The 26,887-nt window shown below is 39.7% G+C and overlaps 1 protein-coding gene across 1 annotated transcript in view; it reads right to left on the minus strand.

Moving 5' to 3' along the window:
* ASAP1 (ArfGAP with SH3 domain, ankyrin repeat and PH domain 1) overlaps positions 1-25,988 on the minus strand; it is a 139,282-nt gene extending 113,294 nt beyond the window's left edge. The window contains exons 1-2 of the mRNA XM_070748302.1: positions 25,792-25,988; positions 24,561-24,690 (exon numbers count right to left, since the gene is read on the minus strand). Coding sequence (XP_070604403.1) covers positions 24,561-24,686 — 126 coding nt within the window. The 5' untranslated portion in view covers positions 24,687-24,690; positions 25,792-25,988. The remainder of the gene's footprint in view (positions 1-24,560; positions 24,691-25,791) is intronic.
* Positions 25,989-26,887: the final 899 nt, after the last annotated feature.

Consider the following 26,887-nt stretch of genomic DNA (forward strand, 5'->3'; position numbering starts at 1 on the left):
TGTTGCTTTTGATTTCCCCCACAACTAACTTCAGATTGTGTCCCCTTGTTCTTGTGTTCACTTTCCTATTAAAAACACTTCCCTCCTGGACCTTATTTAACCCTTTAACATATTTAAATGTTTCGATCATGTCCCCCCTTTTCCTTCTGTCCTCCAGACTCTACAGATTGAGTCCATGAAGTCTTTCCTGATACGTTTTATGCTTAAGACCTTACTCCATTCTTGTAGCCCGTCTTTGGACCCGTTCAATTTTGTCAATATCTTTTTGTAGGTCAGGTCTCCAGAACCTGACCTACAAAGGCATGGGGGAATTGAAACATCTCCTCCTTGCCCATGTAGTTTTTGTGTATGATTCGATTGTGTGTTGTTTTTTATATATTGGGGTTTCTTTTTTGGACTTTTAATCTAAAACTGTAACCTAGATTTTTAAATATTAGATTTGTTACTATGTATTGTTCTTCACCATTGTTGTGAGCCGCCCCGAGTCTGCGGAGAGGGGCGGCATATAAATCCAATAAATCTAATCTAATCTATAACCTTTCTTGATTATGAAAAGCCAGAAACCAAGTCTAGAAATATAATAATTTTGGAATTTGCCAATACTGTATTTTGGTACGTGTGAATAAAAACTGGAGAGAAATGTAATGCATATTTGGTTATCCAACCTAAAATTATGAATATTTGCAAACCTTTCTGCCAATTGATCAATCCCCTCAATATCCAGTAGTCCATAAAGGAGAAACTCTAATAATATAGCCTTCACTTGTTATCCTTTTTAACCCGAGAAAGTAACAAACTGATTTTTTTCTGAGCAATAATAAGTTAAATATACTCATATTTACCAATATTTATCCATTTCATTCACGCAAATACAATTCCGTCAAAAATAGCAACATTAAAATGTTGTTAGATTTCAGAAACAAAAAGTTAAAGATCAAAATTACACAGAAACAGGGAAAAAGGGGGAAGGGAGACAACAGGACAAATTTTAAAAGTGACACTAATAAAAAATAATAATATAAGAAAAAGTTACTGCCAACTCTCTTCAATACAGATACAATTATAGAATAATCCCTTGTTCTAGTAGGTAGTCAAAAAGTGAATACAAAGCTAAAATATAAAAGACACATATACCAAATCATCAAATAATAACACCCAACCTTAGCAACTTGAAGCTATCTGGACTTCAACTCCCAGACCTTGTTTCCCAACCTTAGCAACTTGAAGCTATCTGGACTTCAACTCCCAGAATTCCCCAGCCAGCATTTGCTGGCTGGGGAATTCTGGGAGTTGAAGTCCAAATAGCTTCAAGTTCCCAAGGTTGGGAAACACTTGATCTAAGGGACCTATTTTATGGGTTTTTAAAAGGGGAGAGCTTTTGCCTCACTTGAAACACATTTCCGTATGTCCAATTATCAGTTTACTCTTTCTAAAATTGTAAACATCCCCTGTGGATTTAAAAACAAAAAATCAGATTCTGGGTTAGCCATACCATTACAACGTGGGAAGAATTTGTTTGGCAGAAATTGAGGCTGCAATCATAAACCAAACCTTAAAAACTTCCAATCTCTAGCATCGTTTTTCCAAAAAAACACACTACATATTTTGTAATGTTGCTCTTCGTAATTACAGTCCTCAGTAACAATAGTAATTAACTTATTGTTCAAATTAGAACAAAAGGGTTTGCCTTGATATAGAGGAAAAAAAGGTCTCATAACATTCTACTAGTGAAAAAGAGGATTTTTGTGAAAGATTGCTTTAGCAGTTTATCCATCTGTCCCAACCGCTCCCCATCCTTTCCTCCGAAAAGCTCAGGATGTGTTCATTTTTATATTATTACAGTTTGCCCTGGCTTAGCCAAAACAGACTGTGTTTAGTGGAAAACAGAAGCAATCTCCTTTTTTTCGTAGCTTTGGTATGAAAAGAGTTGTGTTCATCACACTCAGGATGGATTTGATGTAAATCAAACGTGATTTATAGTTATTTAAATCATGATTTAATAAATCAGGGGGTCTCCAACCTTGGCAATTTTAAGACTTGTGGACTTGAACTTCCAGCTTTGCTTTGCTGGCTGAGCAATACTAGAAATTCAAGTCCACAAGTCTTAAAGTTTGGAGACCCCTGATTTAAATCACTAGTAAAAAAGTTTGATTTAAATCAACTCGATTGAAATCAAACTTTTTAAAGAGCAACTTTCATTTCTGTCCCGAAATAGCTCCTCCTCTGACCGGCAGTTGATTCATTGACCATTCCAATATTGCAGAATACACAGACTCATCATGCTACATAACTAAGCTCCATTTCATGAATAAACTAAATTATTAATGTCTCTTAAATAGAAAAATGACTTTAGATAGATTTTTACTCCAAAAACATTTTAATAAAATAAATTTGATAAAAATCAAAACAAATCCAATTGAAATTTTAAAAAATCTGATTTAATTTTTTTAAAAAAAACCTGATCTTTTTTTTTTTTTAAATTGACTTTTATCCACCCTGATCACACTGTTATGTTTTACAAATTTAATAAATTATTATTATTACATTATTTTACAGCATTTGGTTCAGAATTTCAAAAGTGCGAATGGAAGAGATGCATATCATTAGAAGTGAATCGGGGTGATGTTCAAATTTTTTCCCAACTGGTTCTGTGGGAGTGGTTTGGGGTGGGTTATGTATGTATGTATGTATGTATGTATGTATGTATGTATGCATGCATGCATGCATGCATGCATGTATGTAAATGTATGTAATTAAAGCCCTACATGGTATTGGACCATTATTATTATTATTATTATTATTATTATTATTATTATTATTATTATTATTAATGTATGTATGTATGTATGTATTTGTTAGATCTATATGCCGCCCTTCTCTGAAAACTCAGGGCAACATACAACTGAGTGGGCATGGCCAACTTGACGTCACTCACAGCAAGGTTTATTTATTTATTTATTTTATTTATTCATTTGACCAATACACAAATACATAGGAAGAAAAATAGACATGTAATAATATATATAAGGGTAAGAGTGGACTTAGAGGAGAGGATATATGAAAGAAAGAAAATATATATGATAAGTGAGAGAAAGGAAAGACAATTGAACAGGGGACGAAAGGCACACCAGTGCACTTATGTACGCCCCTTACTGGCCTCTTAGGATCCTGGAGAGGTCAATCGTGGAGAGTCTAAGGGAGAAATGTTGGGGGTTAGGGGTTGACACTATTGAGTTCGGTAATGAGTTCCACGCTTTGATAACTCAATTGTTGAAATCATATTTTTTACAGCCAAGTTTGGAGCGGTTCGTATTAAGTTTGAATCTGTTGCGTACTCTTGTGTTGTTGCGGTTGAAGCTGAAGTAGTCATTGACCGGTAGGACGTTGCAGCATATGATCTTGTGGGCAATACTCAAATCGTGTTTTAGGTGCCATAGTTCTAGGCTTTCTAGGCACAGGATTGTTAGTCTATTTTTGTAGGATATTCTGTTTCGAGTGGAGGAATGAATTCATTCACATTCAAACCGTAAGCATGCATAACATTCGTAGGTGGGGCAGAAGGCGATCTTGTAGGTACTATACAGCTGGAGCAGGGGGCCAATTGCTCAACAACCCCAAGCCTGCTGGCAAAGGTGAGTTTTTAAAACCATATGAAAGGCCAGGAGGTTGAGGCCGGTACAAACCTCTGGGGGGAATTGAATCTAAAAAATCATTCTAATCCAAACGAATTTTTCTCAATATCTTTTCACTATTTATAATACTGCTCCTGGTTCAGTTCTTAAATAGCATCGCGTTGACCTATTCCAACCCTAGGTCCATGTCCAAAATATCTCAGTGGCTTGGCTAGTGCCAGATATTGTGAAATTAAAATCCATAGAGCTGAAGGACATTAAGGTTGGAGCCAGTGACATACAATTTCCCAATTCGTCTGTTTGACTCAGCCCAATTTTGAACAAATTCACTGGAAAACAGTCACCGGGGAGCGACCTTAGAGAGAACTCCTGCTTAAGTCATTCAGTTCTAGGAAACAACCATGCATTTTTTTTTCCTTTGTAAAATAAATTACAGGAGGATTCTGGTGTTTTTTCCAAAAAAATAAAAAAAAATTCCAAAAGTCCAGACTCCAAAGGAGAGGGAAATTCCAGTTGCGTAGAAGGAAAAAAACAAAGCAATTCTCCCAAAAGGTCATCCGGGGTTTGTAGGATAAGAAGATACACGAAAGTATTCAGCTGGTGGCTATCTATTCAGATTGGAAATTCATGTCCAAGCAGCTCCTGGGACTTAATTATAACTATGTGACTTAGCAATCGTCCCCCACATCTATTTGTTGCCCCTGTTATAATCATTCTCTCTCTTTAAATAAAAAAAAACCAAACAACTGTACAGATATGCTGGCCTAGTTACACTGAGTTTTATTTTGCAGCAAATTGTTTTTCGGTCCTAACAACAACTGGATGTTCTGCTTAAACATTCACTGGGCATTAACATTGACATTTTTCTTTTAGCATTTGACCACAAGCAGCAGGATTAAGATAAAACACCACCGCAGACCAGAAAAGGGAAGGAAAGAAAGGTTGGGTTTCAAGCTATTTACCGTATTTTTTGGAGTATAAGATGCACTTTTTTCCTCCCTAAAAGAGGCTGAAAATTCAGGTGCATCTTATACTCTGAATGTAGCTCTTTTTGAAGCTTTTTTTCCAGCTCTAACTAGCCGCTAATGATCTTCCCAGCTCTTACCCGCTTGCAAGCTCTTTCATTGTTACTCTCTGCTAAAAATGTTTTCCAAGCCCTAAGTCTTTGAAGGTTTTTTTCATTGCTCTACTTGCTCCGAATGTTCCTTCCCAGCCCTAACAAGGTGCTAACAATGTTCTCAGCTCTTACTGGCTTGCAAGCTCTTTCATTGTTACTCTCTGCAAAGAAAGTTTTCCAAGCCCTAAGTCTTTGCAGGGTTTTTTTCATTGCTCTACTTGCTCCGAATGTTTCTTCCCAGCCCTAACAAGGTGCTAACAATGTTCTCAGCTCTTACTGGAATGCAAGCTCTTTCATTGTTACTCTCTGCAAAGAATGTTTCCAAGCCCTAAGTCTTTGCAGGTTTTTTTTCATTGCTCTACTTGCTCCAAATGTTTCTTCCCAGCCCTAACAAGGTGCTAACAATATTCTCAGCTCTTACCTGCTTGCAAGCTCTTTCATTTTTACTGTCTGCAAAGAATGTTTTCCAAGCCCTTAGTCTTTGCAGGGTTTTTTTCATTGCTTTCCTTGCTCCGAATGTTTCTTTCCAGCCCTAACAAGGTGCTAACAATTTTCTCAGCTCTTACTGGCTTGCAAGCTCTTTCATTGTTACTCTCTGCAAAGAATATTTTCCAAGCCCTAAGTCTTTGCAGGGTTTTTTTATTGCTCTACTTGCTCCGAATGTTTCTTCCCAGCCCTAACAAGGTGCTAACAATGTTCCCAGCTCTTACTGGCTTGCAAGCTCTTTCATTCTTACTCTCTCTGAACAAGGTTTTGTTAAAGACCTAACCAGGGGATAAAATAATGTGCTGAAGCTGACCAGACTAAGGACGCTAGCAAGATAAATATCTGGTAAGCAGATTGTTTTCCCTATTTTCCTCCCCCCAAACTAAGGGGCGCCTTATACTCCAGAAATATGGTATATGGCACCATGACTGTCTTTCTGTGTCTGTCTATCTGTCTCTCTGTGTGTGTGTGTGTTTGTGTGTGTGCAGGCAATCTTCAAATCTAATAAATTATTATTAAATTATTATTATTATCATGGGTGAGGAGGCATGTTGTATTCAAGTAATGCTATGCTTTTCCTCTTGTACATCTACATTTTGGGGGGGGGGATAAACAAACGTCAAACAAATCCTCAAAACACAGCTATGGTTTTAGAATCAAGAGTTATAATCAAAAATATATATAATTAACTATAAATAGCTGTATTTAAGTCTCAGTCACACAAAATCAGTTCTTTTAAAGTCATCTAAGTATTGTGATCCCATTTCTGGTTGTGCCTTCCAACACCACAATGCAAGGAAAATGCTAATAGAGAAGAGAGATTGTGTGTGTTTGTGTGTGTGTACACAGACACACACATATAGGTAGTTTAGGATTAAAGTCTTTGATCTTCTTTGATCTTGGTTCTTGTCTTGAACTCTTTTCATTACCCAACTAAATAACAGTGCTGACAGGGAGTGGCTTTGGCTTTTACTTTAGAACAGAATAATAGAATTGGAAAGGACCAGGCTGAAAATTTTATACCATTTCAGACAAATGGTTCAGACGTCTTCTTAAAAACTTCCAGTGTTGGAGCATTCACAACTTCTGGAGGCAAGCTGCTCCACTGATTAATTGTTCTAATTGTCATGATTTCCCCGTTGCTTCTCTCCTTGATTAGTTTCCACCCATTGCTTCTTGTCCTGCCTTCAGGTGCTTTGGGGAACAATTTCACTCCCTCTTGTTGGTAGCAGCCCCTCAAATATTGGAACACTGCTCTCATGTCACCCCTGGTCCTTCTTTTCATCAAACCAGACATGGCACCGGACCAGAAGATCTGCGAGACCGCCTTCTGCACGAATCCCAGCGGCCGGTCAGGTCCCACAGAATTGGCCTTCTCCGGGTCCCGTCGACTAAACAATGTCAGCTGACGGGACCCAGGGGAAGAGCCTTCTCTGTGGCAGCCCTGACCCTCTGGAACCAGCTCCCCCCAGAGATTAGGATTGCCCCCACCCTCCTTGCCTTTCGTAAGCTTCTGAAAACCCACCTCTGCCGTCAGGCATGGGGGAACTGAGACATCTCCCCTTGCCTATGTAGTTTTATGCATGGTATGCTTGTGTGTATGCTTTTTAAATAATGGATTTTTTTAGGCTTTTAATATTAAATTGTTATTTTAGTCTCTTAATATTAGATTTGTTATTGTATATTGTTTTATCACTGCTGTGAGCCGCCCTGAGTCTGCGGAGAGAAGCGGCATACAAATATTATTATTATTATTATTATTATTATTATTATTATTATTATTATTATTATTATTAATAATAATAATATCCAATTCCAGCAACAGTTCTTTATATGTTTTAGCCTCCAGTCCCCTAATCATCTTTAATGCTCTTCTCTGCACTCTTTCTAGAGTCTCAACATCTGTTTTACATTTTGGTGACCACAACTGGATGGAATATTTTAAATGTGATCTTATCAAGGCATTATAAAGTGACATTAACACTTCACATGGTCTTAATTCTATTGCTTTCTTAATGCAGTCTAAAATGTACACTGCTCAAAAAAATAAAGGGAACACTCAAACAACACATCCTAGATCAGACTGAATAGAAATATTCTCATTGAATATTTCATTTGCACAACCATTTGCACAAGAGCATGTGAAATTGACGGTCAATCAGTGTTGCTTCCTAAGTGGACAGTTTGATTTCACAGAAGTTTGATTTACTTGTGGTTATATTCTCTTTCTTAAGTGTTCCCTTGATTTTTTTTTTTAGCAGTGTATAATAGGTTGCTAGTGTTGGTGAGCATGTGCTTTTCTTCTTAGTAGTTCCATGATTAAGGTATGGGTTTCCTAATTGTGTAAAAAGGTAAGGTTTCTCAGTTATATCAGTTTATCACTTGTAACTGATAAAGTTTATCAGTTGGATCTGATGCTACTGGGTAGTGCTCATCATGACTACATTGCCAGCATTGTTCAAAGTCACTTCCATGGTCATGTGGTCAGCAGAACTATGCACCAAGGCATACACAACGCTGTTACCTTCCCACCAAAGTGTTATCTTTTTATCTACTTGCATTTGCATGCTTTTGGGCAGGAGCTGCAGCAAGGGACGGGAGCTCACCCCATTGCATGACCTTTGGGTCTCAAACCCGGATTGTCAGCTTTGCAGCTGACAAGCTCAGCATCTTTAACCATTGAGTCATCACCACTCCTAACTGTTTAAGTATTAATCATTTTAAAACAATCACATGAACACAGAGCTCTGGAAAAATCAACCAATTCCGCCTATGAATCTTGTAATTCTCAAGCCAACGAGCGAACTTACAGGGTGCATTCCAAAAGTAATGCAATTGAATTTCCCGCGTCGCTCCTATTGGTCGGAGTGAGACCGAAGCACTTGAAGTAGGTAGGGGGGGATGCTAAACTTTGCCATGAAACTGGTCTCAGTGCTCTCCAAGCTGTGGAAGCGGCCAGACGTCAGTTATTGTAAACCTCTGCGCGCCGACCGTGTCACAAAAAAAATGGAATGGAAATTTCAAGTGAACTTTTGCAACGTATAGAAATTGAACCAGATTATTTGGACAACGTCATCACTGGTGATGAAACCTGGTTTTTTGAATACGACCCAGAAACAAAACGCCAAAGCTCTGAGTGGCACACCGACCAGTTCCCCAAGCCCAAAAAGGCAAGAATGAACAAATCAAAAGTGAAAACAATGCTCATTGTCTTTTTCGACAATAAAGGAGTGGTCTATAAGGAGTTTGTTCCTCAAGAACAGACAGTTAACGCTGCCTACTATGTAGGTTTGCTGGAAAGACTCAGAAAAAGGATCATCAGGACGAGAGAAGACATCTCCGCTACCTGGCAATTCCATCACAATGCGCCTTGCCACAACGCGCTATGAGTCCGCGGGTTCCTGGCCAAACACCAAGTGCCAACGCTGCCCGACCCCCCCTATAGTCCTGACATCACCCCAGCAGATGTCTTTTTGTTCCCTTGGATTAAGACAGCCCTGAAAGGAACCCATTGAAGAGATCCAATCAGCCGTGACGAAGACCTTGCGAGAGGTCCCCGAAGATGCCTTCCAGGGCGCGTACCGGTCATGGCAGAGTCGCTGGAAAAAATGTGTAGCGGCCCAAGGGAAGTACTTTGAAGAATTTTAAGTGTTTGTGCAAATCTGTTCAATAAATTACTTTATAAAAAAATATTATCATCAATGGTGGATTTGTAGTAAAGTTAAGTTATACTGGAAAATGATAGAAAGAATAATAAAAGAAATAGTAATGCAAGAGATAGAAAAAACCCCGGAATTTTATTTACTGGGCATAACTAAACAGAAATACAAGAAAGATATTTTCCATTTAGTTATTCATATTTTGACAGCGGCCAGGATAGTATATGCGCAAAATTGGAAAGGGGAAAATATTCCCAAAGAGGAAGAGGTAATTAAGAAAATATTAGATTGCGCTGAAATGGATATGATGACAAGACAGTTGAATAACCAAGAGGAATCAGAATTTTATGTGATTTGGAATAAAGTGTATATATGGATAAATAAGAAGAAGAATTAAAAGTAAAACTTATGTGAGAACTGTAGAAGTATTGCTATGATTTAATTTTTGTTTTGTTTTATCTTGTTTATATATGAAGGGGTTTTTTATATAAGGTTAAACAAAATTTCTTCTTTTCATTTAAATTAATATGTTGATTTAAGGTATTAATACTGTATTCTTTTTTCTGTATGGAATTTTGACTTCTATGACAAGACGGGGAATTGCAACCCCAATTTTATGTTAAATGTGTGTTTGTATGTATGTTAATTTTTATGAAAAATTAATAAAGTTTACTATAAAAATAATAATAATAATGGCATTATTTTTGGAACGCACCCTGTATAACTTGCTATTGGCTGCCTTGCTTTTCAGTAGATACACTTCCTGCAGGATCAAGGTATTAATTACAACAACAAACTGCACAATCATATCTGCCAACATCCTCCAGCAAATTCCATGTGGAATTTCAATCCAGTTTGTATTATATAATCTCACAGCTATGGAATCCGAAGACGCAAATTTGTAGCTAGCATGGCTAGTGATTAAAGACACATGCATGCACCAGGCCCACGTACACAGCAAACCTCTAAATGCAAAATTTCGAAGCGAGGCTCAACCAAATATAGTAACAAAAACCAATGTATATAAATACTGTGCAATGTAAACCCACTCTGTAGCATTTGTTCCTGGATTCTGTTTCCTAAAGCCATTGCCGCATATAGTTGCATGCTTAAAACATTCAAACTACACTGGCTTAAGAAATATGTCATTTTCTTTTTCTTTTTTTTAAAAAATATCTTTATTGATTTTAAATATAACAAGGAAGGCAAAAGAGAAAAAGGAAATCATATCCAACGCAATAACATAATCAAGCATCAAATAAAAACGAAAGGTGTACATTAGAGCAGTGTTTCCCAACCTTGACAACTTGAAGATATTTGGACTTCAATTCCCAGAATTCCCCAGCCAGCATTTGCTGGCTGGGGAATTCTGGGAGTTGAAGTCCAAATATCTTCAAGTTGCCAAGGTTGGGAAACACTGCATTAGAGAATAGGAAGAAAGGAAGAAGAAGAAGAAAGTGTTGGTTATGACCTATGAAGCCCTTCATGGCACTGGATCAGACTATCTCAGGGACCGCCTTCTGCTGCACGAATCCCAGCGACCAGTTAGGTCCCACAGAGTGGGTCTTCTCCGGGTCCCATCAACCAAACAATGTCGCTTGGCGGGGCCCAGGGGAAGAGCCTTCTCTGTGGTGGCCCCGGCCCTCTGGAACCAACTCCCCCCAGAGATTAGAAGTGCCCCCACCCTCCTCGCCTTTCGTAAGCTTCTTAAAACCCACCTCTGCCACCAGGCATGGGGGAATTGAGATACACTTTCCCCCTAGGCCTTTACAATTTTATGCATGGTATGTCTGTATGTATGATTGGTTTTTATAATAATGGGTTTTAAACTATTTTTAGTATTGGATTATTATTATTATATGCTGTTTTGTTACTGTTGTTATCCGCCCCGAGTCTGCGGAGAGGGGCGGCATACAAATCCAATAAATAAATAAATAATAAATAAAAGCAGTGAGAGGGGGAAAAAGAGGAGAAGAGAAAAGAGAAAGAAAGAGAAAGAAAAGACAGTGTCAACTATACTGTTGACTATCTTATTTTACACACCCTTTAGAGCAGAGGTTCCCAAACTTGGCAACTTTAAGACTTGTGGACTTCAACTCCCAGAATTCTCCAGTCAGCTATGCTGTCTGAAGAATTCTGGGAGTTGAAGTCTACAAGTCTTAAAGTTGCCAAGTTTGAAGACCTCTGCTTTAGAGTGACTAACTATTTGTAAATTTGGTAACATAAGATTATTATTCTGTATTTATTGTTTATCTTTTGGATTGTAAGATTACACATCTGTGTCAAATTTTGATATTTCTTGTAGATATAATTGGTGAGAATTAAGTACAGTATTTAGATATTTGTTTTGTTTTAACCAGATATACGACTGGTCCCATGTTTTATAAAATTGTCGTTTTCATTTAGCACACTGAAAGGACTATGCTAATGCGTATGGAAAAAAAATAATAATTTATGCTGAAGAACTCTCAATTATGAGGCGTTAAGTATTGTTGCATATCCAGAAAGAAAATGAGTGTACATGATATTTATTTGAATACATATATGCATTGTTCGCTGTCTTAAAAACTGTAACTCCATAGAACTAGGCTGTAATTGAACACTGGTTATATTACTGTGCATGGTTGACACGCCCCAGAATAATGTATCAAGAAATACTTGATTAGTATAAAATTATTTGTTTGACTTTATACCAACAGTAGTTTTCAACTTCCACAACATCCTGTTTCCCCTCTCATTTGTCACAAATTGCAGAAAGAAAAAAAGAAAAAAAATAAAACTACAGAGTAGGACTTTTATTGTTAACAGAATGGAGCGTTTCATCAAAATTTAATTTTATGGGAATTTTGTTTCTTCTCGTGCTTTCTTTACACGTTTAGATTTTTAAGCATTGGTGAAGCCACACTTGAAATGCTGCATCTAATTCTGGTCACGACACAAAAAAAAAGATGTTGAGACTCTAGAAAAGATGCAGAAGTTAGGAGTTTGGACTTCAAACTATATGATGAACTAGGTAACGTCTAGTCCCATGATGGCAAACCTATAGCGAGGCTTTACACTATGTCAACTCCAACATGCACTTACGCGATGGTCAGCTCATTTTCAGCCTTCTAGAGCAGTGTTTCCCAACGTGGCAATTTGAAGATATTTGGACTTCAACTCCCAGAATTCCCCAGCCAGCAATTCTGGGAGTTGAAGTCCAGATATCTCCAAGATGTCAAGGTTGAAAAACACTGTTGTAGAGGGCTGAGGGAGGCCATTTTTGCCCTCCCAGGCTTCAGGAAAGCCTCCAGAGCTCGTGGATGGTGAAAAACGACCCAATGGATCTACCAGAAATTTAGAAATTAACTTCTTGGGCCATTGAGCCGTTTTTCTCCCTCCCTCCCCATGCTTTAGTTGGCTTTCCTGAAGACTGTGGATGGCAAAAAAAAAAAAAAAAAAAGGCTCAACAGGTCTACCGGAAGTCCTGAGCCTTCAGTGAGGCCTGATTTGTATGCCAAATAAATAAATAAATAAATAAATAAATAAATAAATAAATAAATAAATAAATAAATAAATAAATAAATAAATAAATAAATAAATAAATACATAAATACATAAATACATAAATACATAAATAAATAAACGAACGAATAAACGAATGAACAAATGAACAAATGAATAAATGAATAAAATAAATAATAAATAATAAATGAATGAATAAATAAATAATGCATAAATAAAATAATAAATAAATAAATAAATAAATAATAAATACATAAATAAAATATAAAAATAAATAATAAATGAATGAATAAATAATAAATAAAATAATAAATAAAATAATAAATGAATGAATAAATAAATAAATAAATAATAAGTGGCAAGGAAACTATTGGTTGGGGAAGGCTGATCTACCCATTTACCTGGGAGTAACTCACACTGAACTCAGTGGAGCCTGTTTTTGGTTAACCAGACATAATAAGTAAAATAATAAATATTGGAGCCCAGATTGGAGAATGGAGGGGCAAATGTTTACTTCTTCCTGGGAGGGGGGGGGGCATCACAGAAAATAATTGAGAAGCTGTGAACTAAGATAAGGAATTTGTGACTGCTCCCCATATTGCTAGGAAGAGTTTTTAACAGAACCGGGTAAACACCGCTATTGGTGAGTGGAAATTATAACATGTGAAGGTTCAAAGCCTACCCATTCCTTTAAATCAATGGTTCTCAACCTGGGGGTCGGGACCCCTTTGGTGGTCGAACGACCGTTTCACAGGGGTCGCCTAAGATTATGGGGAAAGACAAAATTCCCATGGTGTTAGGAATTAAAGCTTCTACTCTGGCGCCTTGGAACATATTTTTACAATCCGACCAATCAGGCGTTTATAGCAAGGGTGCCCCTCTGACCTTCCTGCCAATCAGCTTAAAGCTCTGTTAGGAGAATTGGCGCTAGACTTATGATTGGGGGTCACCACAACATGAGGGACTGTATTAAGGGGTCGCGGCATTAGAAAGGCTGAGAACCGCTGCGAAAGTTACTACAGAATACAATGCCAGATTCTAATGCTGATCAGAAAGAATAGGAGAATGCATTTTAAAACAGTATTCCTCAACTCTGGAAACCTTTGGTCACACGATCAAAATTCCAACAGTTGACAACTGACTTATATTTAATAATTTAATAATAATAATTTATTAGATTTGTATGCCGCCCCTCTCCGAAGACTTGGAGGTGTCCTGGGGCCAAGGGATACTCTTTTGCAAATAATAATAATAATAATAATAATAATAATAATAATAATAATAATTTATTTTAATATTAGATTTGTGTCACTATAATATTGCTTTTATCATTGTTGTGAGCCACCCCGAGTCTTCGGAGAGGGGCGGCATACAAATCTAATAAATAATAATAATAATAATAATAATAATAATAATAATAATTATTATTATTATTATTATTATTATTAATTAGATTTGTATGCCGCCCCTCTCCAAAGACTCGGGGTGGCTCACAACAATGATAAAAGCAATATTATAGTGACACAAATCTAATATTAAAAGAAATAACTAAAACCCTATCATATTAAAACCAAACAACACATACATAAACACATACATACACATACCAAACATAAATTATAAGCAGCCTGGGGGAAAGATGTCTCAAATCCCCCATGCCTGGCAGTATAGGTGGGTCTTGAGTATTTTTGCTAAACTTAACTGTAGTGACTGACTTAACAACTGTGGCTGGAAAGGTCATAAAATTGAGCAAAACTCACTTAACAACCATCTCACTTAGCAACAGAATTTTGGGATCAATTGAGGTCATAAGTTGAAGATTACCTGTATTTCACCATTATTTTTAGATCCCTTTGGAATACCAGATGTGATCTAACACTGCTAAAAATGCACTGTTTTTATATCTTATATGTAAAAATTTCCAGAAACATCTGTTTGGATGTTTTTAATAACAACAACAAAAATAACAACCACAACAATGGAGTTGGAAGGGACCTTGGAGGTCTTCTAGTCCAACCCTCTGCCTAGGCAGGAAACCCTACACTACTTCAGACAAATGGTTATCCAACATCAACTTAAAAACTTTCAGTGTTGGAACATTTACAACTTCTGGAGGCAAGCCATTCCACTGATTAATTGTTCATAGAAACATAGAAACATAGAAGTCTGACGGCAGAAAAAGACCCCATGGTCCATCTAGTCTGCCCTTATACTATTTTCTGTATTTTATCTTAGGATGGATATATGTTTATCCCAGGCATGTTTAAATTCAGTTACTGTGGATTTATCTACCACGTCTGCTGGAAGTTTGTTCCAAGGATCTACTACTCTTTCAGTAAAATAATATTTTCTCATGTTGCTTTTGATCTTTCCCCCAACTAACCTCAGATTGTGTCCCCTTGTTCTTGTGTTCACTTTCCTATTAAAAACACTTCCCTCCTGGACCTTATTTAACCCTTTAATATATTTAAATGTTTCAATCATGTCCCCCCTTTTCCTTCTGTCCTCCAGACTATACAGATTGAGTTCATTAAGTCTTTCCTGATACGTTTTATACTTAAGACCTTCCACCATTCTTGTAGCCCGTCTTTGGACCCGTTCAATTTTGTCAATATCTTTTTGTAGGTGAGGTCTCCAGAACTGAACACAGTATTCCAAATGTGGTCTCACCAGCATTCTATATAGCGGTATCATAATCTCCCTCTTCCTGCTTGTTATACCTCTAGCTATGCAGCCAAGCATCCTACTTGCTTTCCCTACTGCCTGACTGCACTGTTCACCCATTTTGAGACTGTCAGAAATCACTACGCCTAAATCCTTTTCTTTTGAAGTATTTGCTAACACAGAACTGCCAATACAATAGTCAGATTGAGGATTCCTTTTCCCCAAGTGCATTATTTTACATTTGGAAACATTAAACTGCAGTTTCCATTGCTTTGACCATTTATCTAGTAAAGCTAAATCATTTACCATATTGCCGACGCCTCCAGGAATATCAACCCTATTGCACACTTTAGAGTCATCGGCAAATAGGCAAACCTTCCCTACCAGACCTTCCCCTATGTCACTCACAAACATATTAAAAAGAATAGGACCCAGAACAGACCCTTGTGGCACACCGCTTGTAACCTGACTCTGCTCAGAATACTCGCCATTCACAACAACCCTCTGGTGTCTATGCTTCAGCCAGCTGCAAATCCATTGAACTATCCAGGGATTAAGTCCAATCTTCACTAATTTATCTATCAGCTCTTTATGTGGAACCGTATCAAAGGCTTTGCTGAAGTCCAGGTAGGCAATATCCACGGCACCACCTTCATCCAACACCTTTGTGACATAGTCAAAGAAATCAATGAGATTAGTCTGACATGATTTGCCTTCAGTAAAGCCATGCTGATTTGGGTCCAATAATTTATTGTTTTTTAGGTGCTGATTTATCCTCTTTTTCAGTAGAGTCTCCATCATTTTAACGACAACTGATGTCAAGCTAACTGGCCTGTAGTTACCATCTTCTTCTCTACTGCCCTTCTTGTGGATAGGCACAACACTTGCCATTCTCCAATCCTCAGGAACATCTCCTGTTAACAAGGATTGGTTAAACAAATCAGTCAGGGGGGTAGCAATGACAGATCTGAGTTCTTTAAGAACTCTGGGGTGGATGCCATCTGGACCCATTGCCTTATTTATCTTTAATCGTTCAAGTTCTTCTAAGACATCGGCTTCTAAGATCACTGGAGCTGAATCCGTACAGTTGGAGGCAATGCTATATCCCTCTATAGTATTATTTTGTAAGGTGTCTTTTGAGAAAACTGAACAGAAGTAGCTATTGAAATGGTCAGCGATCTCCTTATTCCCATTAATGCATGTATTTTTCCCGGTACTAAGCTTTGTGATGCCGCAGTTTTTCTTCTTCTTATCACTTCTTCTTATCGTTCTATCAGGAAATTTCTCCTTAGTTCTAAGTTGCTTCTCTCTCTTTGTTTAGTTTCCACGCATTGTTTCTTGTTCTACTCTCAGGTACTTTGCCTTCATCACCTTGAGGTTTGACTACTGTAATGCTCTCTACATGGGGCTACCTTTGAAAAGTGTTCGGAAACTTCAGATCGTGCAGAAAGCAGCTGCGAGAGCAATCATGGGGTTCCCAAGGTATGCCCATGTTACACCAACACTCCGCAGTCTGCATTGGTTACCGATCAATTTCCGGTCACAATTCAAAGTGTTGGTTATGACCTATAAAGCCCTTCATGGCATCGGACCGGAATATCTCCGGGACCGCCTTCTGCCGCACGAATCCCAGCGACCGGTTAGGTCCCAGAGTTGGCCTTCTCCGGGTTCCGTCGACTAAGCAATGTTGTTTGGCGGGACCCAGGGGAAGAGCCTTCTCTGTGGTGGCCCCGATCCTCTGGAACCAGCTACCCCCAGATATCAGAGTTGCCCCCACCCTCCTTGCCTTTCGCAAGCTCCTTAAAACCCACCTCTGTCGTCAGGCATGGGGGAATTGAAATTTATCTTCCCCCTAGGCTTATAGAATTTTATACATGGTATGCTTGTATGTATGAGTGGTTTTTTAAATTGGGGTTTTTTAGATTGTTTTTAATATTAGATTTGTTTACATTGTCTTTTTATATTGTTGTTAGCCGCTCCAAGTCTTCGGAGAGGGGCGGCATACAAATCTAATAAATAATAATAATAAATAATACTTTGGATAATAGGTTGACTCCATCTTTTTGTGGCAACCGCTGAGATATTGGAAGACTAATATCATATCTCCTCTGTTCCTTCTTTCCATTAAATTAGACATACCCAGTTCCTGCAACCATTCTTCCTATGTTTTAGCCTCCAGTCCCCTAATCATTTTTATGAAACAGGATATTCTCGTAAATGGGCACTTGATCACATTCAGCAGGATTCCCACAAATTGTATTTACACCATAATCAGCTATAATATAATCACATATAATATAATCAAACATATACATATATAGATATACATATGCACATAGTTGAACTGCATAATGATAATTACCAGGAATGAATATAGAATCAAACAAATATGACATTATTCTGTTTTGACAATTTGAATGCTATGCTTTGGGTTTCTGCAAGGAGAGATTATTTTTGATTTTTCTTTCCAATGGAATGCCAGAAAGAATATAAGTAAAATGCCTAATGGTAGCATAACTGTCCAAAATAACTGAACGGATCAAATCTGGTATGGGTTAGAAGCCAGCAAAAAAGAAAAAAAAAGTTTAGAAAAACAATTAGATCAGGATTGAGACTGCAAGGGGAAAAAAAATAAAAGCCTCTCAATTCATTCCATTTGGAGACACAGCAAAGCAAGGGCTCAGAATATTAATGCCTGCTCCATACTTCCTTCCTGGTCATGTGACCCAGAGCTAAGTTATCATTAAGGGAATGGAAAACATTAAGGGAATGGAAAACTCTGCATGCCTGCTATAGCAATAGCACTTATATACCGCTTCATAGTGCTTTACAGCCCTCTCTAAGACATTTACAGAGTCAGCATATGTTGTGGTTAGCTCTGGCCCTGTTCCTGCCCCAAGGACTGTGGGTGTGGGGGAGACATCCACATGCTGCAGGCCTGTTTCCCCCCCCCCCCCTGTGGAATCTGCTGATGAAGGCTCCTCTGACCAAGAAGACATGAGTGACAGGGAGGAGGAGAGTGGGGCAGACAGCTCAGAAGGAGATCAATTATCTAGCTCCTCCTTGGATTCAGAACAAGAGTTAATGATACAGCCACGCATGCGGAGAGCGATGCATAGGCAGCAACAACTGAGAGATTATTATCAAAGAAAATGAGGCCACCTGTGGTTGGGTGGGGCTGTGGTCATTAGTGAGGCTGCTATAAATAGCAGCCTGTGGGTTTGGCCATTGTGGAGGATTATCTGATCATTGTGTTTTGTGACTGCTTTGCTGACTTTGACCTTTTGTGTGCTGATTTTTCTCCGCTTTGAAACTAAACCAGAGCAAAGTGTGTTTCACTTTGTGAAAGAAGGACTGTGAATTGCCTCACAGCTGCAAGCTAAGTATCACAGAACTGATAAGGGACTTGTACCAATTACCAGTTTGTTTGGAGACAAATGCTCTTTGCTAAACCAAAAGAGGGCTTGGTTTAAGTGAAGTTTCATTATAAAGAACATTGTTTTGAATTTTCAAATGTGTGTGTGTCTGAAATTTGTACCTGTGAATTTTTGGGAGGAGTCTACCAGAGAGCCCGACAGAACATGACCCAGAGCTAAGTTATCATTAATTATGGAAAATATTTCTGCATGCCTGCCATACCAATAGCACTTAGACTTATATACCGCTTCATAGTGCTTGACAGTCCTCTCTAAGACATTTATAGAATCAGCATATATGGAAGATTCCTTGGAGAGAGGACGACATGCAGATCTAATAAATTATTATTATTATTATTATTATTATTATTATTATTATTATTATTATTAATTAAGATTAAGTCAACCTTGAGCTGGTCAGGATAGAACTACTGGCAGTGCGGAGAGTCAGCCTGCAATACTGCATTTTAAGCATTGAGTAATTCCGGCTCTATCAATCTATCAATTAAAATCGATGACTCTTCTGGATTTTGTTGTTGTTGAGTCATTAAGTCATGTCCAACTCTTTGTGATCCCATGCACGCCAGCACCCCCTATCCTGCACTGGTTTAATCTTATTGCAGTCCAAGGGATTCTTATAACACTTTAAAAGCAGTCTTTTGAATAGTCCTTCTCATTAACCTGAAACTGGTCACATTATTCATGCAGCCATCCTTCATCTGATTTATATAGCCACCCATTAGTTGATGTGTGTGGAAAGTCTATCCCAGGTTTTAGGAATTGCTGGGGAATTCTGGAAGGTGAAATCCACCCACCAGCTTTGAAAACACTGGTCTACACAATGGATTACCGCCTTGGGTAATAAACCCTTATAGAATAGAATTCTTTATTGGCCAAGTGTGATTGGACACACAAGAAACATAGAAACATAGAAGACTGACGGCAGAAAAAGACCTCATGATCCATCTAGTCTGCCCTTATACTATTTTCTGTATTTTATCTTAGGATGGATAGATGTTTATCCCAGGCATGTTTAATTTCAGTTACTGTGGATTTACCAACCATGTCTGCTGGAAGTTTGTTCCAAGGATCTACTACTCTTTCAGTCAAATAATATTTTCTCATGTTGCTTTTGATCTTTCCCCCAACTAACTTCAGATTGTGTCCCCTTGTTCTTGTGTTCACTTTCCTATTAAAAACACTTTCCTCCTGGACTTTATTTAACCCTTTAACATATTTAAATGTTTCGATCATGTGCCCCCTTTTCCTTCTGTCCTCCAGACTAGACAGATTGAGTTCATTAAGTCTTTCCTGATACGTTTTATGCTTAAGACCTTCCACCAAGAAATCTGTCTTCGGTGCATATGCTCTCAGTGTACAAAAGGAGAATAAAATACATTCATCAAGATACAACACTTAGTGGTAGTCAAGGTTACTAATAAGCTATCATCTGGCAAAGTCCTGAAGAGGCTTCAGAGAACTGGTTCCAAATGCACTTAGATAGGCAAAAAAACAATAGCCATTTTGGATCCAGTCCGATTTAAAATGCTAGTTTTCTTCCTTGAAGCTATGAAATGCTTAATTTCTAGGTCAAGATCAGAGTAGTATCAAAATACAGGTAGGCCTCAACTTACAACCACAACTGAGCCGAACATTTCTGTCTTTAAATGAACAGTTTGTTAAGTGAGTTTTAAAACTTTTCCTGCCACCGTTTTTAAGTGAATCACTACAGTTGGTAAACACAGTTGTTAAGTGAAACTGGTTTTGCCATTGAATTTTCTTGTCAGAAGGTCGCAAAAGTGGATCACATAATCCTGGAACATTGCAACCGTCATAAGTGAGGGTCAGTTGCCAAACATCTGAATTTTGAGCATGTGACTATGAGGATGTTACCATGGTTGTAGGTGGGAAAAGGTTTGCAAGTCACTTTTTTAACACTAGTTGTAACTTTGAACCATCATTAAGTGAAGAGCCTTCTCTGTGGCGGCCCCGGCCCTCTGGAACCAACTCCCCCCAGAGATTAGAACTGCCCCCACCCTCCTTGCCTTTCGTAAACAACTTAAAACCCACCTCTGCCGCCAGGCATGGGGGAATTGAGATCCTCTTTCCCCCTAGGCCTTTACAATTCTATGCATGGTATGTATGTATGTATGTATGTTTGGTTTTTATATTAATTGATTTTTAATCATCAATACCAAATTACTATTGTACACTGTTTTATTGTCGCTGTTAGCCGCCCCGAGTCTCTGGAGAGGGGCGGCATACAAATCCAATAAATAAATAAATAAATAAAATAAAATAAACTGTTGTAAGTCAATAGCTACCTTTACTTCCAATAAGCCAATGCTGCTAGAGTAAGGAAAGAGAAAACTAAAGAAAATAGGATTTTGTTTGTTTGTTTGAAACATCTCAATGAGTCATACAGAAAGATTTCCAATAAATGCCCATTACATTTCTCCATCTTGTGTCCTCTGTATCACCTCTATGTTGTATCAATAGTATTCAAAATGCAGAACTATAGTGGATTAGACCATCACTGTCTGCCATTCAAAACTGAACAATGTCTTTATTCATGGTAAAATCTTTGGTATGTGAGCAGTATGGCCAAATAAATGTTGGTGATATCAAAATATAAACTTGGAAGAAGGAAGAAAAACATATTTGCCTGGTCTAATTATGTACATAATTACTGCTGTATAACCAATTAATAATTTTAATATTTAATATTGCTGCTTTATGATGCTGTAAGCTGCCCAGGAGTCACTTAATAGTTGAGTGACATATGCATTTAATAAAGAAATTTAATACAAATCTGCATACTACTGGATTTTTTCTACCCCAACATCTTTCAGCAAGTGATTTAGCATCAACTGCAACCATTTCTGCTTCAAACATTTCACTAAATAGTTTTTCAATTGGCACTTCTGAAGGTGTTTTTCTTCAGCATAGAAAAATTAAATCCTTAAAATGTTACAGGAAATCATTAAGTTTTCATATAACCAAGCAATCAACAATCTGGCTTACTACTTAAACAACAACAAAAGTGACAATAAATGAAACCATTGAATTTCATTATTTCCTTTTCTTTCTTCCTTTATTGGATTTGTTATGACAGAGAAACAAGAAAATGTATCTCTTTGCTTTCTTGTTAGTGGGGAAAATGATTTTTTAAAACAAAACAAAACATATATTTGTTATTTTCTTAGTAAGGAAAAAAAACACAGATTCAATGATCAACCAAACAAAAGAATTGTAATAAATTACTTTAAGAAAGGATGGTATAAAAAGCCTGATCCTTACTTTAAGATACATGGATTTGAAACCCCAGAATTCCCCACCTAGCATGCAGAATTCTGGGAATTGTAGTCCACACATCTTGAAGTAGAGAATGCTCAGAAATATTGTTGGACTAACCCATGGCACCGGACCAGATTATCTCTGGGACCGCCTTCTGCTGCACGAATCCTAGCGACCAGTTAGATCCCACAGAGTGGGTCTTCTCCGGGTCCCGTCAACTAAACAATGTCGCTTGGCGGGACCCAGGGGAAGAGCCTTCTCTGTGGCGGCCCCGGCCCTCTGGAACCAACTCCCCCCAGAGATTAGAATTGCCCCCACCCTCCTTGCCTTTCGTAAGCTGCTTAAAACCCACCTCTGCTGCCAGGCATGGGGGAATTGAGATACTCTTTCCCCCTAGGCCTTTACAATTTTATGCATGGTATGTATGTTTGGTTTTATAATAAGGGTTTTTAACTGTTTTAGTATTGGATTATTATTATAAGCTGTTTTATTGCTGTTGTTAGCCGCCCCGAGTCTGCGGAGAGGGGCGGCATACAAATCCAATAAATAAAATAAATAAATAAATTCTCAAAAAGAATAAAATATCTCCAAATTCACTGTTCTGAACATTCCCAAGGATTTGAACACATGCTGAGATAATAATTGTATCCAATTTATTTCAAGAATTTACTTTACCCAAGATGGCTTAAAAACCACAGCCTTGAAGAAAATACTTTCATAACACATTTTAGCCAAAATGTAGCACTTTCTTTCTCCCGCTCAGTACAAAACTAATGAAAAATATATATATAATCACACTCTCATCGCAACTTTTCGTAGATTGATACAGTAAGCACATGGAGCCAACACAGAAGGCCACTGTGAATACATTTTGTCTGGCAAGAGTGTTTATTTGAGTAACATACTGTCTTTTAGAATTTCACAGTTGCAACTGGATTTAAAACCGCTTGCTAAACAACAACAATCCTCAAAGGCACTTTATTAAACGCTTGAAGGTCACCCAAAAAAGCCCTGAATTGTCAGATTCCAGCTGCTACCCCACACCCTATCTAGCCAAGATGACAGAGAATCATATGACTTATAAATTCCTCCCGTCTACATTTTGGGGGGGATCAGAAAGCCAGAGAACCAGGGTAGCAGCAGAAGTGATTCTCTTTTGTCACAGTGCAAGCAAAACGCTGATTTTTCTTTATCTTACTAAACTCCTTTCGGAAGAAAGCTTGAAAGATGACATAAAGGGATTTAAAAGAAGCTGTGAAGGTTGTTGATTCGGAACTCAACAAACCTGGGAAGAGCCAGCCAAAGGGTTTCAGGACCAAACCCACCAACCCCTATAACAGACTCTTTAAGCTGAATGAGTAGCCGATAGGAGCATTTATTTATTTATTTTATTTATTCATTTGTCCAATATATAAATACATAGGAAGAAAATAGACATGTGATAATATAAAAGAGGGTGAAAGTGAACTTAGAGGAGAGGATATATGAAAGGAAGAGAATATATAAGATAGGTGAAAGAAAGGAAAGACAATTGGACAGGGGACGAAAGGCACACCAGTGCACTTATGTACGCCCCTTACTGGCCTCTTAGGAACCTGGAGAGGTCAATCGTGGAGAGTCTAAGGGAGAAGTGTTGGGGGTTAGGGGTTGACACAATTGAGTCCGGTAATGAGTTGATTGGCTACATTCATTATTTGGGAAATTGTGCAAAAAAAAAAAAAGGTACTTACACAGCAAAAACTACCAAGCTGCCACAGCAGAGTAGAAAGTTACAATTCTGAAACCATGTCACTCCTCCAACAACACATTTGTAAGCAATTGATCTTATCCTTTGATTCTATTACCCAACTAGTTAACAACATTAAAACGGCTTTAAGCAAGATTTCTTTGAATAAAGACACAATTACTATCAATCTTTCAGAATGTCATTTTATCTTCCCTAAAGCAAAAACATTATCAGCGCAGTCTCTATGTCGGGGAATTAAAGCTCTTTCGAGAAGGCCAGAAAAAAAAATTCTGCAACAATAATTTAAACGATGCCTGAAAAGCACTAGGTTCATTCAATAACCTTTTAAGCAATGGCTGTAAAATGCTGGGAGAACAATTTAAGGAGTGATACGGGTAATGACACGATAGAAAAATAAAACAGATTAGTTTTGCTTCATTTTGCAGAAATGTTTTCTACTATGCAATCTTGAAAAACACAGTCTTTGGTCTGCAAGGTTTGTCCATTCCATTCCACGCATATATTTTGCAGATGTGAAGAATGACAGCTATATCTTTGTTAATCATAACATTTAAATTTTTTTTTGGGGGGGGGGGAAATGGATTAGACTGAGCACCTTACTACTGCCACAAAATAATCCACCACACCGCATCCACCCTTACTTTCATCATCTTCCAACTTCCCATCAGTGGCTTTGCTGTGGTTCCTCATTTGCGGGGCTATTTCCTCCACTCCTTGTCCTTGCCACTAATTATTTACTGCTTCACCTGTGCCAAAGATACACCAAGCTTCATTCATTCCATACAACCATTTCCTCTGCGTAATTATATGGACAAACAATCCAGCCTCTGTTGCCCCTAGTGTCATCGTGAATGCAAAATAAATAGCAGGATATGGAAGGGAGCGCAGGCAGGCAGCCTCGCCTGCCTCCCAGCTTTCTCAAAAGGGCGCAGGAGCCCCCGAGCCCCCTTATCGCCCAGAGAACACATGTCACAATCATGAAGAACCACAAGGCAGCACGAAGAAAAAGAGAGGGCAAGCACTGACGGTGCACCGTACCTCTTCTAGCAGCGTGATGGTGTTCCTGCAGTTCTGTAGCCGGGTGGTAAAACTGGACGTTGTTGGTGAATTGTAATCTTCCGTCGTCTCAGTAATAAACTCCGACACAGTGATCTGGTCCGGCATGATCCTGCCTCGCGGGGACAGTCAAAAGGAGACCACAAGGAGAAAAAAAAAGGGGGGGGAGACAAGGAGAGAGCATTAAACACAAGGCAGGGCATCAAGAAGGAGAGATCAGCTGGGCTCCTGACTGCAGTGGGCGCCTGCTGGAAAGAGAGGAGAGGCAGGATGCCCTTCCTGGTAGATATTATACCAACTGGGGGGGTGGGGGAGTCCTCTCCCTTGGGCACACGTCTGTCTGGCTAAGACCAGCTCTTCTCCCACCATCCAAAGTCAGCAGAAGCTGCTCAGGTCGTCTCAGAGCCCCTATTCCCCCCCAAAGGGGGTGGGGTCTTCCCAGACTCATCCCAACTACACCCCTCATACCATGCAAGACTTTGCTAAAAAAGCTGCCAGCACAGTGCCAGGTCCAGCAAATGCACCCTTTTGCAAAAAATTGCAAAGTGACACCCTCCCAGCTTTAAAAAAAACCACTGGATCTCTCCTGGTCCCAGTAATGGGAAGGAGAAGGAGTGGGATGGGAAAGCGAGGCAGGGTGTCATTCTGGATAGATATTATACCAACTAGGGGGCTGGGGGAGCCATCTCCCCTGGGCCCACGTCTGTCTGGCTAAGATCAGGTCGTCTCAAAGCCCCTACTCCCCCCCAAAGGGGGTGGGTCCTCCCAGGCTGACCCCAACTATCCCCATCGCCCCGCAAGACTTTGAGCTGCCAGGTCCAGCCATGCACCCCTCCTCCCCTTTTACAAAAATGCAAAAGTGACACCCCCTTCAGCTCCAAACAAACACACACAAAAAAGCCACTGGATCTCTCCTTGATCCCAGCAATGGGAAGGAGAGGGATGGGAAGGAGAGGAAGGGGATCTGCTCTCCAAGCCCAGAAAAAAGGGGCGTCCCGCCTCCGGGGTTGCAAGCAGCTCCTTGGCATCTCCCCCCTTCCCCAAAATAGGGGGGGGATCCATCTCTTGCTTCTTCTTGGTCGCGCCCCCTCCCCTGGAAACTGGGGTGGGGGGATCACTGCTCTGCAAGGAACGGACCCCCCCCCCCCAAACCAATACCCCTGGGCTGGATTGCTGCAGGAAGGTGCCCCCTTCTCCCCCCAGGGTTACTAACTTGCGCAGGCGCCCCCTCTGCCCCTCCGCTGCGCCCCCCCAAGATGAAGCGGGGGGGAGGAGGGGGGAAAATCAGCAACAGCAGCGGGAGGAGGAGGAGGAAGGAGAGCCCGGCTGCAACCTCCCGAGCAAGGCACCCGTCCGTCCGTCTGCCTGCTTGCCCGCTCTCCAGGCGCGCCTCTTCCTCCCCGCCTTCCCTCCCTCCCTCCGCGCGCGCGCGCTCCCGCGCCGCCTGCCGCAGCCGCCTCCGCCAGCGGGCGGGCGGGGGGCAGCAGAACGCACGCGCGTGCCTGCCTGCCCCGCCTACTCCGGAGTGCGAAGTGGGAGAGAAAGAGCGCGGGCATAAACGCGCAGGCGCGCTCTCCTCCGGGTTGGCTTTAAGAATCTCCGACGAACGCATGCGCTCCGGGGCGGGGTGTTTTTGTTTCAGAGAATGGTTTAACCGACGCGCCCCGCCCACTTCTCCTGGCTGCGCCGCCGCCGCGCCTCCTCGCTGTCACGTGAGGAAAACAAGGAAGTTGGCCGGCGCACGCGCCTCATCCCGTCCTTCTCTCCCCCCGCCCCCGTTTGCGGAGGAGCTCTGGCGTTGGAGAGAGAGAGCGAGAGAGAGAGCGCGCGCAGTGGGGTTGTGGAGCAACAGCAGCAGCTCCTCCTGCGCGTGCGCATGCCCGCGGCAGCCCCCAGCTGTGGTTCAGCCAGACAGCCGCCGACTGAGGGATGGTGGCAAAAGTTTTAGTCCCTTTAAATCAATCAAACAAACAAAAAGATGTGACTTGGCTTTGCATGGGGAGAAAGGTCCCAAAGGTGCTTTTTTTTTTTTTGAGGCAACTGGACTTGAGGCAACTGGGTTTTTGTTTTTCCTTTTGAAGACGTTTCTCTTCTCATCCAAGAGAAGAGAAAATCCAACAATTTTCAATATTTTTGGATGTTTTAATATTAATATTGCCTGTCTTTTTTTCTTTTGGGGGTTGTTGTGAGCCCCCCCAGTGTCCTTATGGGGATGGGCGACATACAAATATAAACAAACAAGCACAAAAATTATTTGTTTGTTTGTTTTATAAAAGCTTCTTCAACTCTGACAGGACAGTGGGGGAATG

The sequence above is a fragment of the Erythrolamprus reginae genome, chromosome 3 (assembly GCF_031021105.1).
Source record: "Erythrolamprus reginae isolate rEryReg1 chromosome 3, rEryReg1.hap1, whole genome shotgun sequence".
In the NCBI taxonomy this organism is placed as follows: domain Eukaryota; kingdom Metazoa; phylum Chordata; class Lepidosauria; order Squamata; family Dipsadidae; genus Erythrolamprus; species Erythrolamprus reginae.